Source organism: Eschrichtius robustus, chromosome 13 (genome assembly GCF_028021215.1).
Source record: "Eschrichtius robustus isolate mEscRob2 chromosome 13, mEscRob2.pri, whole genome shotgun sequence".
Taxonomy (NCBI): domain Eukaryota; kingdom Metazoa; phylum Chordata; class Mammalia; order Artiodactyla; family Eschrichtiidae; genus Eschrichtius; species Eschrichtius robustus.
Window position 1 is genome coordinate 42640556 of NC_090836.1, and position 20632 is coordinate 42661187.

At 39.9% G+C, this 20632-nt stretch overlaps 1 protein-coding gene across 1 annotated transcript in view; it reads right to left on the reverse strand.

Annotated features, from left to right (window-relative positions):
- Positions 1-17122, reverse strand: part of FAM186A (family with sequence similarity 186 member A) — a 118382-nt gene extending 101260 nt beyond the window's left edge. Inside the window, 1 exon segment of the mRNA XM_068561946.1 lies at positions 17012-17122. Coding sequence (XP_068418047.1) covers positions 17012-17122 — 111 coding nt within the window.
- Positions 17123-20632: the final 3510 nt, after the last annotated feature.

The following is a 20632-nucleotide window of genomic DNA, read 5'->3' on the forward strand; positions in this document are numbered from 1 at the left end:
TAATTATAATTGTTGTATCTTCTTCTTGGATTGATCCCTTGATCATTATGTAGTGTCCTTCCTTATCTCTTGTAACAGTCTTTATCTTAAAGTCTATTTTATCTGATATGAGTATTGCTACTCCAGCTTTCTTTTGATTTCCTTTTACATGGATTATCTTTTTCCATCCCCTCACTTTCAGTCTGTATGTGTCCTAGGTCTGAAGTGGGTCTCTTGTAGACAGCATAAATATGGGTCTTGTTTTTGTATCCATTCAGCAAGCCTGTGTCTTTTGGTTGGAGCATTTAATCCATTCACGTTTAAGGTAATTATTGATATGTATGTTCCTACGACCATTTTCTAATTGTTTTGGGTTTGTTTTTGTAGATCCTTTTCTTCTCTTGTGTTTCCCTCTTTGAGAAGTTCCTTTAGCATTTGTTGTAGAGCTGGTTTGGTGGTGCTGAATTCGCTTAGCTTTTGCTTGTCTGTAAAGCTTTTGATTTCTCCATCGAATCTGAATGAGGTCCTTGCCAAGTAGAGTAATCTTGGTTGTAGGTTCTTCCCTTTCATCACTTTAAGTATATCATGCCACTCCCTTCTGGCTTGTAGAGTTTCTGCTGAGAAATCAGCTCTTAACCTTATGAGAGTTCCCTTGTATGTTATTTGTCGTTTTTCCCTTGCTGCTTTCAATAATTTTTCTTTGTCTTTAATTTTTGCCAATTTGATTACTATGTATCTCGGCGTGTTTCTCCTTGTGTTTTTCCTGTATGGGACTCGCTGTGCTTCCTGGACTTGGGTGGCTATTTTCTTTCCCATGTTAGGGAAGTTTTTGACTATAATCTTTTCAAATATTTTCTCTGGTCCTTTCTCTCTCTCCTCCTTCTGGGACCCCTATAATGCAAATGTTGTTGCATTTAATGTTGTCCCAGAGGTCTCTTAGGCTGTCTTCATTTCTTTTCATTCTTTTTTCTTTAGTCTGTTCCACAGCAGTGAATTCCACCATTCTGCTTTCCAGGTCACTTATCCATTCTTCTGCCTCAGTTATTCTGCTATTGATTCCTTCTAGTGTAGTTTTCATTTCAGTTATTGTATTGTTCATCTCTGTTTGTTTGTTCTTTAATTCTTCTAGGTCTTTGTTAAACATTTCTTGCATCTTCTCGATCTTTGCCTCCATTCTTTTTCCGAGGTCCTGGATCATCTTCACTACCATTATTCTGAATTCTTTTTCTGGAAGTTTGCCTATCTCCACTTTATTTAGTTGGTTTTCTGGAGTTTTATCTTGTTCCTTCATCTGGTACATAGCCCTCTGCCTTTTCATCTTGTCTATCTTTCTGTGAATGTGGTTTTTGTTCCACAGGCTGCAGGATTGTATTTCTTCTTGCTTCTGCTCTCTGCCCTCTGGTGGATGAGGCTATCTAAGAGGCTTGATGAGAAGGACTGTTGGTGGGTAGAGCTGACTGTTGTTCTGGTGGGCAGAGCTTAGTAAAACTTTAATCCACTTGACTGTTGATGGGTGGGGCTGGGTTCCCTCCCTGTTGGTTGTTTGGCCTGAGGCACCCCAACACTGGAGCCTACCTGGGCTCTTTGGTGGGGCTAATGACAGACTCTGGGAGGGCTCATGACAGACTCTGGGAGGGCTCACGCCAAGGAGTACTTCCCAGAACTTCTGCTGTCAGTGTCCTTGTCCCCAAGGTGAGCTACAGCCCCTCCCCCCCCGCCTCTGCAGGAGACCCTCCAACACTAGCAGGTAGGTCTGGTTCAGTCTCCCCTGGGATCACTGCTCCTTCCCCTGGGTCCCGATGCACACACTACTTTGTGTGTGCCCTCCAAGAGTGGAGTCTATGTTTCCCCCAGTCCTGTCACCATCCTGCAATCAATTAATTCCCACTAGGCTTCAAAGTCTGATTCTCTACGAATTCCTCCTCCCGTTGCCGGACCCCCAAGTTGGGAAGCCTGACGTGGGGCTCAGAACCTTCACTCCAGTGGGTGGACTTCTGCGGTATAAGTGTTCTCCAGTCTGTGAGTCACCCACCCAGCAGTTATGGGATTTGATTTTACTGTGATTGTGCCCCTCCTACTGTCTCATTGTGGCTTCTCCTTTGTCTTTGGATGTGGGGTATCTTTTTTGGTGAGTTCCAGTGTCTTTCTGTCGATGATTGTCCAGCAGCTAGTTGTGATTCTGGTGTTCTTGCAAGAGGGAATGAGAGCACGTCCTTCTACTCTGCCATCTTTGTTCCTCTCTCACTTGTCTTTAAGTTTGTTTTCTGGGCAAATGTCCAAGCAGTGACTGGGAGAATGACTCACTCTGGTCTCTGTGAAACTCTAACTTCTCTCTGTTTCTTCCTCTGTAACAGCCCCCACCTGCACTTTTCTTTCCCCCCTCCCTCCCACATCCTACCTGGTCACGTGGGGATTCCTCCCGTCCCCTTACGTATCTGAAGTCCCCACCAGCACTTAGTAGGTGCCCTAGTTGTGAGGAGATGTGAACTCCATGTCCTTCTACTCTGCCATCTTGACTCCGCCCCCCAAAATAGACTTTAAATTTTTTAAAAGATTACAAGAGACTGTAATAAAAAGGTTCAATAGAGGAAGAAGATATAACAATTGTAAAAATGTATGCACCTAATAACATACCCTCCAAATATAAGAAACAAAAATTAACAGACTTGAAGGGAGAAATAGATAGTTCTACAGCAATAAGGGGAGATTTCACTTTCAGTAATGGACAGAACTAAACAGAGATAAATTAGGAAATGGAAGACTTGAACAACCAATAAACCATCTAGATATAACAGATGTATACAGAATACTCCATCAAATAACAGAATACAAGAAAAAGGACTTCCCTGGTGGTCTAGTGGTTAAGACTCCACACTCCCAATGCTGGGGACATGGGTTTGATCCCTGGTCAGGGAACTAAGAGGTCACATGCCTTACCATGTGGCCAAAAACAAACAAAAAAACCCAGAATACACAATTTTTTCAACTGCATGTGGGACATTCTCCAGGATAGACCATTCTCCAGGATAGGCCACAAAATAAACCTCAATGTATTTAAAAATATATTATACAAAGTATCTTTTCCAACCATAGTGAGATGAAGTTATAAATCAACCACAGAAGGAAAACTGGAAAATTCACAAATATGTGGAAATTAACACATTCTTAAACAAGTGAGTCAAAGATGAGATTACAAGGGAAATTAAAAGATACTTAGAGATGAAAATGAAATCACAACATACAAAAACTTATGGGGGGAGGGCTTCCCTGGTGGTGCAGTGTTTAAGAATCCTTCTGCCAATGCAGGGGACACAGGTTCTTCCCCTGGTCTGGGAAGATCCCACATGCTGCGGAGCAACTAAGCCCGTGCACCACAACTACTGAGCCTGAGCTCTAGAGCCCGTGAGCCACAACTACTGAAGCCTGCGCGCCTATAGCCCAAGCTCTGCAACAAGAGAAGCCACCACAGTGAGAAGCCTATGCACCACAATGAAGGGTAGCTCCTGCTCGTCACAACTAGAGAAAGCCCTTGTGCAGCAACAAAGACCCAACGCAACGAAAAATAAATAAATAAATTAATTAATTAAAAAAAAACGTATGGGGGGACTTCCATGGTGGTGCAGTGGTTAAGAATCCACCTGCCAATGCAGGGGACACAGGTTCGATCCCTGGTCTGGGAAGATCCCACATTTTGCGGAGCCACTAAGCCTGTGTGCCACAACTACTGAGCCTGTGTGCTGCAACTACTGAAGCCCGTGTGCTCTAAGGCCCACATGCTGCAACTACTGAGCCCATGCGCCGCAACTACTGAAGCCCATGCGCCTAGAGCCCATGCTCTGCAACAAGAGAAGCCACTGCAATGAGAAGCCTGTGAACTACTTGCCACAACTAGAGAAAGCCCCCACACAGCAACGAAGACCCAACGCAGCCAAAAAAAAAAAAAACTTATGGGATGTAGCAAAAACAGTGCTAAGAGGGAAATTTATAGGGATAAACATGAAAAAAAGAAGGTCTCAAGTCAACAACCTAACTTTATACCTTGAATGAACTAGAGAAAGAAAAACTAAACCCAAAGCTAGCAGAAAGAAGGATTAGAAAAATTAGAGCAGACGTAAAAAAAAAAAAGAGTATAGGGACTTCCCTGGTGGTCCAGTGGTTAAGACTCCAAGCTTCCACTGCAGGGAGCACGGGATCAATCCCTGGTTAGGGAACTAAGATCCCACATGCCCCATGGCATAGTCCCCAGTAAATAAATAAATAAATAAATAAATAAATGAGTTTAGAGAATCAATACAGAAAATCAATGAAACAAAAAGTTGACTCTTCCCCCTAAATCAACAAAATTGACAAACCTTTAATTAGACTGACAAAAAAGGAGATTACTCAAATTACTTAAATCAGAAATCATGTGGGGACATTACTACTGATTCTACAGAAATAAACAGGATTAACAAAAACACAAATTCGAAAAGATACATGTACACCAATGTTCATAGCAGCATTATTTACAATAGCCAAGAGATGGACACAATCTAAGCATCCATCAACAGATGAATGGATAAAGATGAATGGATAAAGAAGATGTACATAGGAACTTCCCTGGTAGTCCAGTGGTTAAGATTCTGTGCTTCCACTACAGGGGGTGTGGGTTTGATCCCTGGTCAGGGAACTAAGATCCCACATGCCACGTGGTGTGGCCAAAAAAAAAAAGAAAAGAAAAGAAAATGTACACACACACACATACACACACAATGGAATACTACTTAGCCATAAAAAAGAATGAAATTTTGCCATTTGCAGCAACATGGATGGACCTAGAGGGTATTATGCTTAGTGAAATAAGTCAGACAGAGAAAAACAAATACCATACGATATCACTTATATCTGGAATGTAAAAAATACAACTAGTGAATATAACAAAAAAGAAGCAGATTCACAGATATAGAGAGCAAACTAGTGGTTACCTGTGGGGAGAGGGAAGGGGGAGGGGCAATATAGCAGTAGGGGGACAAGAGATACAAACTATTAGGTATAAAAGAAGCTACAAGGATATATTGTACAACACAGGGAATATAGTCAATATTTTATAATAACTATAAATGGAGTATAACCTTTAAAAATTGTGAATCACAGAATGGGTGGGTGAATGGATGGGTGGATCGGTGGTGGATGGGTAGATAAATGAGTGGGTGGGTGGATGGATGGGTGGATAGATGGTTGGGTGGGTGGGAGAAAAATTGTGAATCACTATATTGTACACCCATAACATAACATATTGTACATCAACTATACTTCAATTTTAAAATTTTTTAAAGAAATAAGTAGGATTATAAGAGGGTACTATGAACGATTGCATGCCACCAAATTGTTAACCTAGATGAAATGGGAAAATTCCTGGAAACACACAACATATGAAAACTGAATAACAAAGAAATATAAAATCTGAATAGACACATAACTAGAACAGAGAACAAACCAGTAATAAAAAACCTCCCAGCAAAGAAAAGCCCTAGACCAGGTGGCTTCACTGGTGAATTCTACCAAACTGGAGAGTTGATATGTCCTGAGGTAGACCAGTAAAAGTGTATTGCTCGCCTTGCCCGCTGAAAGAAAATTGCGTCCAGTGGTCCATATTGACTGGTATAGAGAAAAGCCATTTGCCAGATCAGTAGCTGCATACCAGGTACCAGAGTGTGTGATAATTTGCTCAAGCAGTGAAACCACATCTGGTACATCAGCTGCAATTGGAGTCACCACCTGATTAATTTTACAATAATCCAGTGTCATTCTCAAAGGTGCATCTCTCTTCTGCACAGGCCAGATAGGCAAGTTGAATGAGGATGTGGTGGGAATTACCACTCCTGCATCTTTCCCTGATGGTGGCATTTATTTCTGCAGTTCCTCTAGAAATGCAGTATTGTTTTTGGTTTACCACTTTCCTAGGTAAAGGCAGCTCTAGTGGCTTCCACTTGGCATTTCCCACCACAATAGCCCTCACTCCACAGGTCAGGGAACTAGTGTGGGGATTCTGCCAGATGCTGAGTATGTCTTTTCCTTTTATGTATTCCAGAATTGTCAAAATAACCACAGGATGGGTTCAGGGACCCAGTGGGCCCACTGTGATATGGACCTGAGCTAAAACTCTATTAATCACATGACTTCTGTAAGTCCCTACTCTTGACTGGTAGACCACAGATTACACTTTGGATCTCCTAGAATTAGTGTCAGTTCAGAGCCAGTGTCCAGTAGTCCCCAAAAGGTCTGGTTATTTCCTTTTCTCCAGTGCACAGTTATCCTGGTAAAAGGCCAGTTCTCTTCAGAGAAGGCTTGGAGAAGGATTAATTGTATAAAATTTTGACAGTGTCCGTCTGCAAGGAAACCCAACCTCCCCTTCATTCAAGGGGTTCTGGGTCTGTAAACTGGCTTAAGTCTGGGAATTGATTGAGGGGCCATGACTCTCTGTTGTTATGATTCAGGTTAGACTTTTGTTCACATGACCTAGAAATTTTCCACTTACACAGATCAGGTAAGAATTTAGTAGGTTCCTAACTATTTTACTTTTAGTAGGAATACCGCGATCGACTAGGCAATGCCATAGTTCTTCATAAGTCAGACTATTCTGATTGATGCTTTGACTCTGCTGTCCATTATGGTAACCATGCCCACCTGGCCTTTGATGGTTGACTGCCACCACTTGGTCCTTGCCATCTCAGGATCCAATTACTCCCATTGTTTTTAGATTTCCCAATTTCACTGTAAGGTCTGGTCTACCTTACAGTGGTACAGAGAAGAGTGATCACAGAGTTCTCCAAGGATGCCAAGGCTCCTCTCGTAAATCTGTTTCTCACAGTCATGATGAAAGGTATGTCTTCTGGACTCTCCCAGGTTGGATGAGCAGATCTTAAGTGACAAATCCACTTTAACATTCCAATCTCTCTAAGCTTTTAATTCTTTCCCCTACGTTAGACAAGTCTGGCATGTCTAACTTATTCACTGTGAGTAACCTTTTGGTCCATGTTTCAGTCAACCAACCAAACTGTTAGAACCTTTTCTAATTTCCCAAGCTGAAATGTTAAATACTGAATCTCAGCTTAGTGAGTCTACATCAGTTGGCCTGATCCAACTTTATGTTCCTTCCACCATTATCCCACACCTTTAACATCCATTCCCACACGTATTCCCTGGATTTCTGCCTGTAAAAATTAGAAAACTCAAGTAGTTCTTTTGGAGTGTAGTGCACCTCTTCATGGGTCACTCTTTGTACCTCACCTTTAGTGGCCTACTGGGATTTGAATCTAGTTATAGATCTAGAAACAAAGAAATGCTGTGGGAGTGGTTCCTGAGGAAACTCAGCCTTGTCTTGCGTGACAACTGCCTCAGGAGAGGTCATTACAGTTTCCTCAGGCAATGCAGGGTTAATACTCTCAGACAGGGGTGGAGTGGCCATTCCCACTGATATTGGGTGAAGAGACCGCTCCCCTGGCAAAGAACACTCATCAGAATTTAGAGCTTTCAACATCCCAAGCTTTAACAAAGTCTTTCCATACATCCCCATTCCAACTTTCAGGATCCCATTCCTTTTCAGTCAATGCCCTTACTTTATAAATTTATTTATTTATATTTAGCTGCATTGGGTCTTCGTTGCTGTGTGCGGGCTTCTCATTGCAGTGGCTTCTCTTGTTGCAGAGCATGGGCTCTAGGCACGTGGGCTTCAGTAGTTGTGGCACGCGGGCTCAGTAGTTGTGGCACACAGGCTTTGTTGCTCCGCGGCATGTGGATCTTCCTGGACCAGGGCTCAAACCCATGTCCCCTGCATTGGCAGGAGGATTCTTAACCACTGCGTCACCAGGGAAGTCCCAATGCCCTCACTTTATTTATTTATTATTTTTTTTAAATAGAGTTATTATTACTTGCTATTTTTATTTATTTATTTATTTAATTTTGGCTGTGTTGGGTCTTCGTTTCTGTGCGAGGGCTTCCTCTAGTTGCAGCAAGCAGGGACCACTCTTCATCGCGGTGCGCAGGCCTCTCACTATCGCGGCCTCTCTTGTTGCAGAGCACAGGCTCCAGACGCGCAGGCTCAGTAGTTGTGGCTCACGGGCCTAGTTGCTTCACGGCATGTGGGATCTTCCCAGACCAGGGCTTGAACCCGTGTCCCCTGCATTGGCAGGCAGATTCTCAACCACTGCGCCACCAGGGAAGCCCATGCCCTCACTTTAAAGCCTTATTCTTTTTTTTTTTTTTTTTTTTTTTTTAAATTTTATTTATTTATTTATTTATGGCTGTGTTGGGTCTTCGTTTCTGTGCGAGGGCTTTCTCCAGTTGTGGCGAGTGGGGGCCACTCTTCATCACAGTGCGCGGGCCTCTCACTATTGCGGCCTCTCTTGTTGCGGAGCACAGGCTCCAGATGCGCAGGCTCAGTAATTGTGGCTCACGGGCCCAGCTGCTCCGCGGCATGTGGGATCTTCCCGGACCAGGGCTCGAACCCGTGTCCCCTGCATTGGCAGGCGGACTCCCAACCACTGTGCCACCAGGGAAGCCCGCCCTCACTTTAACATTAGCCACCCAGTGAGGCTGGGAGCTCAACTTGTAATTCAGCTAGTCAGAGAATGAGATTCTTGGTTTAATTTTCATCAGTCTTAGCCTGGATCTACAGGAGATTAAGGGTTTCCTTAAAGGCACACATAGAAGTTTCAGGTCACTTATGTGGCACTTGAGCTGGGAATCTGATTCCCTGAGATCATCCTTTTCTTTCCCCACTTTGTTCAGTGACATTAGGAGCAACCAACCAATCTCATTATATTTGTTAATTTGCCAAAAATGTTTGAAAGTGTCATATACACAGTCACCCAGATTCTTGCTTCTTATAAGCAGTGCATTAGGAGTATCCAATGGTGACATTTTGCATATCTTAATTGCCAGATCATGCCAAGGATGGAGATAAACAGGATATTGGCTCTAAGTAGTTAAGGTGCATGTCAAAGGAATGATTTCAATGAGCCCAGACTCTTGCATCTCCCCAGTTAATGAATTTAGAGAAGTGCGAAATTCATTAACTTGAAATATCTGGTTTTCTTTAATTAACAATAATCTTTTTTGATGTTCCAGCTACCTGTTGTTGTTGGTTTTTTTTAATGCAAAACATCCTATATATCCCTGGTCCTCCCTTACCTCTTTGGAACAGTCCCTCACGGCTATCTGAGAGGCTGTCTCCTGGGCTTAAGTTTTCAGCAAGTCCACCAAATAAAACATAATTCTCAACTTTTAGGTTGTGCATTTTTTTTCAGTTGATATATATATCTTTTTTTTCTCTTATAATGAATCAGCTCACATGATTGTGGAGGCTAAGAAGTCTCATGATCTCTACTTGGCAAGCTGGAGACCCAGGAGAGCCCAAGGTATAGTTCCAGTCTAAAAGCCAGCAGGTGCAAGACCCAAGAAGAGCTGATGTTTCAGTTCAAGCCTAAAGACTGAAAAGACTAAAGTCCCAGCCCAAGGCAGTCAGACAGGTGGAGTTCCCTTCTACTTAGCCTTTTTTTGTTCTATTCAGGTCTTTAATTGGATAAGACCCACCCACATTAGGAAGGGCATTCTGCTTTACTCAGTCTACTGATTCAAGTGTCAATCTCATCCAGAAACATCTTCACAGACATACCCAGAATATCTGACTAAATATCTGGGCTCCCTGTGGCCCAGTCAAGTTGACACATAAAATTGACTGGCACAACTATCAACAGAGTAAAAAGGCAATACACAGAATGAGAGAAAATATTTGCAAATCACATGTCTGATAAGTAATTAACATCCAGAATATATAAAGAATTCCTACAACTCAACAAGAACAAACCTAGTTCCAAAATGGGCAAAAGACTTGAATAGACATTTCTCCAAAGAATTTATACACATGACAAGCAAGCACATGAAAAGATGCTCAACATCACTAATCATCTGAGAAATACAAATCAAAATCACAATGAGATACTTCAGACCCATTAGGATAGCTATTATGAGAAAAAAAGCCAAAACCTAGAAAATAACAAGTGTTGGTGAGAGTGTGAGGAAATTGGAACCCTTGTGCACTGCTGATAAGGATGTAAAATGGTGCAGCCATACAGAAAACAGTATGGCAGTTCCTTAAGAAATGAAAAATAAAATTACCATATGATCCAGCAACTCTACTCCTGGATATACAAAGAATTGACAGCAGGGACGTAAACAGATATTTGTACTCCTATGTTCATAGCAGCATTATTCACAATGGCAGAGAGGTGGAAGCAACTTGTGTGTCCAATGATGAATGAGTGGATAAACAAAACGTGATATATACATACAGTGGAATAATAGTTAGCCTTTAAAAGAAAGGAAATTCTAACAGATACTACAATAGTGATGAACGCTGAGGATATGCTAAATGAAATAAACCAGGCACAAAAGGACAAATACTTTATGATTTCACTTAGATAAGGTTTCTAGAGTAGGCAAATTCATAGAGACAGAAAGATGAATGGTTGTTGCCAGGGTTTGGGGGAAAAGGGGAATGGGTAGTTACTGTTTAATGGGTCAGTGTTTCTGTATGGGGTGATGAAAAAGTTCTGAAAATAGATAGTGGTATGGTTATATAACATTATAAATGTACTTAATGCCAATGAATTGTACAATTAAAAATAGTTAAAATCACAAATTTTATGTTATGTGTATTTTACCACAATAAAAAATTGAAAAATAGGTAATTGCCTGTTTCAAACAAAAATAATTGGAATGTAATAAATATTGAGTTTATAATACATGTAGAAGTATGATACAACACAGACGTGGAGAACAAACATGGATATCAAGGGGGGAAGAGGGGGAGGGGATGAATTGGGAGATTGGGATTGACATATATACACTATTGATACTATGTATAAAATAGATAACTAATGAGAACCTACTGTATAGCACAGCGAACTCTACTCAGTGCTCTGTGGTGACCTAAATGGGAATGAAGTCCAAAAAACAGGGGATATATATATATATATATATATATAGCTGATTCACTTTGCTGTACAGTAGAAACTAACACAACGTTGTAAAGCAATTATACTCCAATAAAAATGAAAAAAAAAGTATGATACAAATATCACATAGGCCAGGAGAGAGAAAAAGGTAGAATATTGCTGTAAGGTTTATACAGTGTTCAAAAGTGGTGTAATACCACATTAAGGTAAATGGTAGTAAGCTAAATATGTACACTATGAACCCCAAAGCAAAAAGTATAGCTAGTAAACCAGTAAAGGAAATAAAGTGGAATCATAATATAGATCCACTCTAAAGAAGTCAGAAAAATAATAAAAGGAAACCAAAGAAAAAGGGACAAACAGAAAACAAACAGCAAGATGGTAAATTTCAACCTAACCATATTGATAATTACATTAAATTTAAATGGTCTAAACATCCAATTAAAAGGCAGAAATTGTCAGGTTGGATAAAAAAGAAACTCAATTATATGCTTCCTGTAAGAAACCCATTTTAAGTATAATAACCCAAATATGTTTAAACCAAAAGAATAGAAAAAGGAAAAGAAAGACTTCTCTGGAGGTCCAGTGGTTAAGACTCCACACTAACGCTGCAGGGGGCATGGGTTCGATCCCTGGTCAGTGAACTAAGATCCCACATGCCATGTGGCACAGCCAAAAAAAAAAAAAAAAAAAAAAGGAAAAGTATGGTAACACTTATCAAAGGAAAGCTGCTAGAGTGACTATATTAACAACAAAGTAAGTTACAGAGAAAAATATATTACTAGAGATAAACAGAGTCATTTCATAACAGTAAAGTAGCCAATTCATTGAGAGAACATAACAATTCTAAACATTTAGGCATCTAGTAGCAGAGATTCAAAGTACATGAAGAAAATTTGATAGACTGTCAGAAGAACTAGAAAAATGCACAGTTACAGTCAAACATTTCGACATCCCTCTTTTGATAATTGATAGATAAAGCTGAGAAAAAACAACAGAAGACTTGAAAAATACTATGAACCAGCTTGATGTAATTGTTATTTTACAGAGTATTCAACAACAGAACACAAATTGTATTCAATTGCATACGTAACATTTACCAATATAGACCATATTCTGAGCCATAAAACAAATTTTAAGAAATTTACTAGGATTTAGATCATATCAAACAAGTTCTCTGATTCCAAAGAAATAGAATTAGAAATAAATAAGAGATGGACTTCCCTGGTGGCGCAGTGGTTAAGAATCCACCTGCCAATGCAGGGGGACACTGGTTCAAGCCCTGGTCCAGGAAGATCCCACATGCTGTGGAGCAACTAAGCCCGTGCGCCACAACTACTGAGCTTGCGCTCTAGAGCCCACGAGCCACAACTACTGAGCCCGTGTGCCACAACTACTGAAGCCCTTGCTCCTAGAGCCCGTGCTCTGCAACAAGAGAAGCCACCGCTATGAGAAGCCCGTGCACCGCAACCAAGAGTAGCCCCTGCTTGCTGCAACTAGAGAAAGCCCACACACAACAACAAAGACCCAACGCAGCCAAAAATAAATAAATAAATAAATATTTTTAAAAAAGAAATTTACTAGGATTCAGATCATATGAAATAAGTTCTCTGACCCCAAAGAAATTGAACTAGAAATAAATAAGAGACGGACTTCCCTGCTGGTGCAGCAGTTAAGAATCTGCCTGTCAGTGCAGGGGACATGGGTATGAGCCCTGGTCCAGGAAGATCCCACATGCCACAGAGCAACTAAGCCCGTGTGCCACAACTACTGAGCCTGCGCTCTAGAGCCCGTGAGCCACAACTACTGAAGCCCGTGCACCTAGAGCCCATGCTCCGCAACAAGAGAAGCCACCGCAATGAGAAGCCCACACACTGCAACAAAGAGTAGCCCCCACTCGCCACAACTAGAGAAAGCCCGTGCACAGCAACGAAGACCCAGTGCAGCCAAAAATAAATAAATAAATAAATAAATAAAAGAAAGAAAGAAGAGAAAAAAGTTTCCAAATATTTGGAAACTAAATAACACTCTTCTAAATAACTCATGGGTCAAAGAAAAAAATCAAAAATGAAATTATAACATTTAAAACTGAATGAAAATGAAAACAACATTTTCATTTGCAGAGGGGGAATATATGGAACAAAACACTTATTACAACAACAACAAAAAGTTATCAAATCAATGACCTCAGCTTCTACTTTAAGAAACTAGAAAAAAAGAAGAGCAAATTATACCCAAAGCAAATAGTGTAAATGAAATGATGAAGATCAGTGCAGAAATCAGTAAAATAGAAAACAGAAAAGCAGTTAATCTGTGAAATCAAAAGCTGATTCTTTGAGAAGATCAGTAAAATTGATAAACCTCTAGCCAGACTGATAAGGAGAGACAGAGAAGGACAAATTACTAATATCAGAAATAAGAGTGACATTACTACGGATTCTACAGATAGTAAAGAGATAATACTATGAATAACTTTAGGTCAATAAACTCAACAACTCAGATGAAATGGACAAATTCCTTGAAAGACAAACTGTGAAAGCTCACTTAAGAAGAAATAGATAACCAGAATAACTCTACGATTTTTTTCATTGAATTTGTAGCTTAAAACTTTCCCAGGAATTAAACCCCAAGTCTAGATGGTTCCACTGATTATTTTTCCCCACCCTACCCAAATATTGGTGGTTTCTTTTTTTTTAAATTTAATTAATTAATTAATTAATTTGGTTGTGTTGGGTCTTCGTCGCTACACGCGGGTTTTCTCTAGTTGCATCGAGCGGGGGCTACTCTTTGTTGCGGTGCGCAGGCTTCTCTTTGCAGTGGTTTCTCTTGTCGCGGAGCTTGGGCTTTAGGCGCATGGGCTTCAGTAGTTGTGGCACATGGACTCAGTAGTTGTGGCTCGCTGGCTCTAGAGCGCAGGCTCAGTAGTTGTGGTGCACAGGCTTAGTTGCTCTGCAGCATGTGGGATCTTCCTGGACCAGGGATCGAACCTGTGTCCCCTGCATTAGCAGGTGGATTCTTAACCACTGCGCCACCAGGGAAGTCCAACATTGGTGGTTTCTACGAAACATATAAAAGGAAATGCCAATACTCAACAAACTCTTACAGAAAACTGAAAAGAATATTCTACCTGAGTCTATAAAGCTACCATTATTCTGATGTCAAAAACCAAAGTCATTGTAAGAAAAAATAACTACACACCAACATACTTTATAATCATAGATACAAAAATTGTTAACAAAAATTTAGCTAATCGAATACAACATAGTAAAAAGAATGCTACATCATGAGTAAATGGGGTTTACTCTAAAAGTGTGAGGATGGTTTAACATTCATAAGTCAATGTAATTCACTATATTGCCAGATTCAAATAGGAAAAAAAAAATCATGATTATCTCCTTAGATGCGGTAAAAACTTTTGATAAAACCCAATGCCTATTCCTGATTAAAAACTCACCAAACTAGGAAAAGAAGGAATTTCCCCAACTTGATAAAGAGCCATAAAATATATACAGCTGCTATCGTACTTAATGGTAGAAGACTGAATGCTTTCCTCTAAAGCCTAACATCAAGAACAAAGCAAGGATGTCTCATCACTTTTATTCAACTTGATATTGGAGGTCCTAGGCTAACCAATGAGTCAAGAACCAAGTTTAGGGGCTTCCCTGGTGGCGCAGTGGTTGAGAGTCTGCCTGCCAATGCAGGCACACGGGTTCAAGCCCTGGTCTGGGAGGATCCCACATGCCACGGAGCAACTGGGCCCGTGAGCCACAATTACTGAGCCTGCGCGTCTGGAGCCTGTGCTCCGCAACAAGAGAGGCCGCGATAGTGAGAGGCCCGCGCACAGCGATGAAGAGTGGCCCCCGCTTGCCACAACTAGAAGAAAGCCCTCGCACAGAAACGAAGACCCAACACAGCCATAAATAAATAAATAAATTAAAAAAAAAAAAGAATCAAGTTTAAGTGCACAGAGATATGAAAGGAGGAAATAAAACTGCCTCTATTAGTATACGACAGGACTGTCTATGTAGAAAATCCAAAGACTGTACAAAGAATATCTATGAGAATTAATAAATTAGGTTTCAGTATACAAGATCGATATACAGAAATTTATTGTATTTCTTTGTTAGTTGTGAACAATCGAGAATAGAAATTAAGAAACAATACTATTTACAATAGTATAAAAAATATGAACTACTTGGGGATAAATCTGACAAAAGATATGCAAAGCACTTCTGAGAAAAATTAGACCTAAATAAACGGAGAGATATGCTATATTCAAGTGTCAGAGACTCACTATTGTTAAGATTTCAATTCTCCCCAAATTGATCTACAAATTCAATACATTCCCAGTCAAAATACCAGTAGGCTTTCTTTTTTCCCCCAATAGTATTTGACAGACTGATTCTAAATATCCTATGGAAAAGCAAAGGGAGAAAGCAGTGTGGATAAAGACAGTTTTTATTTTTTATTTTATTTTAGTTTTTAAAATAAATTTATTTATTATTTATTTTTGGCTGCTTTGGGTCTTACTGTGCGTGGGCTTTCCCTAGTTGCAGCGAGCGGGGGCTACTCTTCGTTGAGGTGCCCGGGCTTCTCACTGTGGTGGCTTCTTGTGTTGCGGAGCATGGGCTCTAGGTGTGCGGGCTTCAGTAGGTGTGGCATGTGGGCTCGGTAGTTGTGGCGCACGGGCTTAGTAGCTCCGTGGCATGTGAGATCCTCCCGGACCGAGGCTCAAACCCATGTCCCCTGCATTGGCAGGTGGATTCTTAACCACTGTGCCATCAGGGAAGTCCCAAAGACAGGTTTCAGATTATGACTGTTTGAGTCTTGAGAGAAAAGCCCAAGAAGAGGAAAAGGAGGTAAAAGGAAGATGTGAGAGAAGTTGGGCACAATTGAAAAAGAACAAAGTTTAGGAATTAAAACTAGATGATTTGAAGAATTATTATGAAACCTCAGTAATCAAGACACTGTGGTATTGTGGGACTTCTCTGGTGGTACAGTGGTTAAGAATCTGTCTGTCAATGCAGGGAACGTGGGTTCGAGCCCTGGTCCAGGAAGATCCCATATGCCACTGAGTTACTAAGCCCATGTACCACAACTACTGAGCCTGCACTCTAGAGCCCGCGAGCCAGAACTACTGAAGTCTGCACACCTAGAGCCCGTGTTCTGTGACAAGAGAAGCCACCACAATGAGAAGCTTGCGCACCTCAATGAAGAGTAGCCCCCGCTCGCCGCAACTAGAGAAAGCCCGCGCTCAGCAACAAAGACCCAATGCAGCCAAAAAAAAAAAAAAAAGGCACTGTGGTATTGGCATTAAGATAGACACATAGATCAAGAGAACTGACTAGAGACTACATTAACTCACACATATATGATCAACTGATTTTCAGTAAAGGTGCAAGTGCAATTTAATGGAGAAAGGGTAGTCTTTTCAACAAACAGAGCTAGAATAATTGTTAAAAAAAAAAGAACCTCAATCCATATCTGATATCATATACAAAGATTAAGACAAAATGGATCATAGACCTAAATGTAAAATCTAAAAGTATAAAACTCCTAGAAGAATACATAAGAGAAAATGTATTGTCATAAGAGAAAATGTATTGTCTAAATGTAAAATCTAAAAGTATAAAACTCCTAGAAGAATACATAAGAGAAAATGTATTGTCTAAAATGTAATGTATCAAAAATAAGTATTTGATAAAAGCTCAGTAGAGAACAAATTAAAACTATTGACTAAAATTAGATACCAATATTAGCTATAGATTTTAATTTTTCTATCACAATCACTCAATAACACACGTGATTTATTTCTTAAAAAGCTTAATTATCTTTGATATGGAAGTGAAAGGAATTAATGTAGAATTGGAGCTTGTTATCTACAGAGTCAGGTGAAATCATCATTTGAAATCAATGTGACCTCAAACACAGTCAAATGTCATGAAAATAAAGTGAATCCTTAAAAAAAAATGTAGCTGGTCATGGAAAGTTTAAAAAGCAAGTTGCAATCTATAAACTTTTCATTTACTACCTACCTCTCTGGCTCTGTGGAGCTGTGCTTGCTCAGTCCTAGTGATGACATCCTGTACCGTAAATGGGATCTCAAGCTTAGGGACCTCTGATCTATCACGGACATTTTTGTACATTATGGTGAAATCCAAAGCTTCTTTTTCTCCTTCCTATTCACTGTCTATCTCAGTTGGCATCTGGATAAACGTTTTGGAAGTTGAGTGATTTTCTTTTATTTCTTCGTTTTTCACAGAATATAGGCAAATGCTAATAAAGCCGTCCACAAGGAAGTTAGAAGAGCAGGAAAAGCCTGCAACCAAAGGCTGTGGTGTACCCTGATACTAGCCGTGGTGTTTCAGTCCGGGTGATGTCATAGTAGACCCATTGTGACATTATCATTGACTCAAACATTTAAAGAGTGCTTACTATATGCAGAGAATTAGGCATTCTATATGCTGTGATGGTAGCGGGTGAAGGGGGGAGGGAGGGAAGGAAAGAACAGACAACAGGAACGCTAAAAGAAATAGAAGGTATAGCCCTGCTTTAAATGAGCTTAAAATCTAGGTGTTAGAATTCAAGATCCAGTGTATCAAATGTAACTTCTGGTTCTTCTCTCCTCCTGAGGTTTTGCTTAAGAATGTTTAAGTTTGTAACGGAATAATCGTGTTACAAACTTCCTCAGCTGCCCTTCAACATTTCCTAGACTTGTAGTAACTTGGAAGATAGTATTTGGATGAAGATCACACTCTTTGCACTGCCTAGTGGCTCATTTTTTCAAGAAGCCTGACTGAAGAAGGCTTTGACGTTCTGTAGTTGGCTGGGAAATTGAAGGGAACGCTTAGAGGCTGCTTTCTAACTGAAAGAAGAGTACTTTGGGCAGCTCCTCTGATGGTAGAGGTGGTGAAAGGATTTAGGACACTAGAGCAATTAAAAGGACAGATGGTTTTGTTCGTTGTGTAGATTATTTTTTAATTTTAAAAAATGTGAAAAGTACAGAAAGAAATATAACAAATAGCCATGTGCCTATCACCCAGAATGAACAGATATTAACATTTTGTCATATTTGCTTCAGATATTTTTAAATAAAAGAAAGCATTAGAGATAAAGTTGAAGTCCCCTTTGGTGTTCTCCCCAGACTCCTTCCTTCCTGTTTTTCCCTTTTCAGAGGGCCATAACAAGCATGAATTTGATGTATTTATGTCTAGTCTGTGTTTATATAGTTTTACTGCAGGTGTATGTGTTCATAAACTATGTAATATCATTTTGTATGCTTTAGATTTTATATAAATTGTGGATGTATAACAATTTCTCTATGAGAACTTCCTATATTGAGTCCTTATTGTAACTTAGTCCTATGTTGAGTGCTTGTTGTAAACTTGTAAATTTAAACAATTTGTTTCAATCCTTCAGAGAAACGGATACGGGGGATCATAATGTAATTGTCTTTTAAAAATATCAATCAATATGTAAGAGCAAGTTAAATATTTTCCCTTCTAAGATCCTGTTGTCTAAATTACTCCCTCCCCTGTGTTCCCAAATCATTTTGTAAACTTTGTATTATAGCACTTATCTCATTGAGTGTAACTATTTATTATTTGTTTCTATCCACCAGTTGGTGAACCTCTCAAAACCAGATGGGGTACTTTAGGTTTCTTTATCTAACATTTGGCATTATCTTCCTCAGTACCTCCATGGAAACTGTCTAAAATTTGGATATTCATTATAGTTTAAAACTCCTCTCCTCATGGAAACTTTTCTAAGTCCCAGAATACTTTCTTTTATTGTTAGACTGCACCCTCCCCCCCCAGTCATAAAATATCACTCCCTCCTTTCCTATAAATCACAATTAAGTCTATTTATTCAAGGACGTTCATAATATTTTCTGAAAGGACCACATTTAAGGAGAATTATTTATTTATATAAATGTGAGTTTTCATTAAAATATCCATCATTACCCAGCATTTCTCAACATAATCAATTAATCTATTAAATTACTTTGTTGATAATAATACTATATTGTGAGATCCTTAAATAACTGTTAATTTCTCTTGATTTCCTTATATTGCTTACCCTAGTGGGCATTCACAAAGCAGCCTACATACTTGTCAACAAAACTAATTTAGTATTATTGTGCTCTCTCTCTCCTTCATATTTTTTTATGCAGCATGGAATTCATCAGCAACTGGAAATGAAGGCTTTTTAAAGCAAATTTTAAAATCTCTTCAATTTGACAAGCATTTGTTGAGATACTACTATGTGGCTACCATTATCCTAGACTGTGAAAAATATATGATAGGGACCTGTGAAGAAACTAAAAAACAAAAAAAAAAATTTAAGATAGAATATAATATTCAAGTGCTAACGAGGGACATGAAGAAGAGACCTGTGGGGAGCAGTCTTTGGGAGAACCTTATGGAGAGAGAAGATTGACTGACAAATGAAGGCATTTCAGATAGGCATTCCAATGAGCCATGGCTTTGGAGGTGAGTGCAGAGTTTGTATTTCAGGGAAAAAGTAAGGAGACTGGTTTAATTGAGATGAGGTAATGTTGAGTTTACTGCGGATCAGAGTAGGAGAGTATGGGAAGAAATATCAGCAATTTGAAGGGGAAATTAATTTGGTATCTAAATGAAAAATGAAGGGATTCATTTGAGGTTAAGGGAGACTACATAGGATCAGAATGGTAAGGTCTTGAAAGCAAATAACAGCAGTTTGGTGAAAATGAAACCTTCAATTTAGGAAGATTTTTTTGAAATAATAGAATAGAAAAAATCCATTGGAGAAGATCAAGACATGACTGTTTCAAACGATGAGTGTCAGAGCTAGGATATAGAAGTGGGACTGATAAGGGAGGGATAAATCCTAGTAAGTGTTGCTAAAGATAATAAGGATTTTGGATCATCTAACAGAAAATTATAAAGATAATTTTAAAAAATTTTTGTTGTATTCATTTGAATTAATGGCAGAACATCAATGAAGAGGCTATCCAGGCTAAGTACTACCAAATAGCATTATATTGAGCAGAGATGTGGGTACCTAATTCAAGGGAACTTGGGGCAAAGTGTGTTCTAGCGAGCTCCTTCAACTGTAAAATAGGGATAATAGTATTATTGCGTTTGATTGTTTAGATTAATTCCCGTAAAATACTTAGAATAGTGCCAGGCATGTAGTAGGCCTTTAATGTACAGCAGTTGCTGTTAATATGTTTACTATTACTGCTGCTTTTTTCCCTTCTCTACTTTTTCCCTGAGAGCCTCCGCCTTTTCGGCAGGGCTGGTTGTTTTCCAGTACACTTTGCACAAGCTCGGCTTTTTATCAGATCTAGGTCTTGGGCCACGAGAACTGCGGAGTTATTATGGCCATGGTAACCGTTTCGCCAGGAATAAAATGCGCCTGTAAAATTTTTACACACTCCCGTGGCACAGAATGGTGCCTCCCTCTGATCGCTTCCCCCGCCTCCCCCCCCCCCCCCCCCGGCCACATGATAGTACAGTCCATACTGCGGCTGGAAAAGGTAGTGCAAAATTTGAGCGCGCCGAGGATTTTCTCTTCTCCCGGAAGCAATTGTTCTCTAGAGCCGGAAACAGTTGCTGTTTCAAGGGAGGTGGGACTGGGCGGGTCAGGCCGCAGCGGCTGACGGCGGGGGA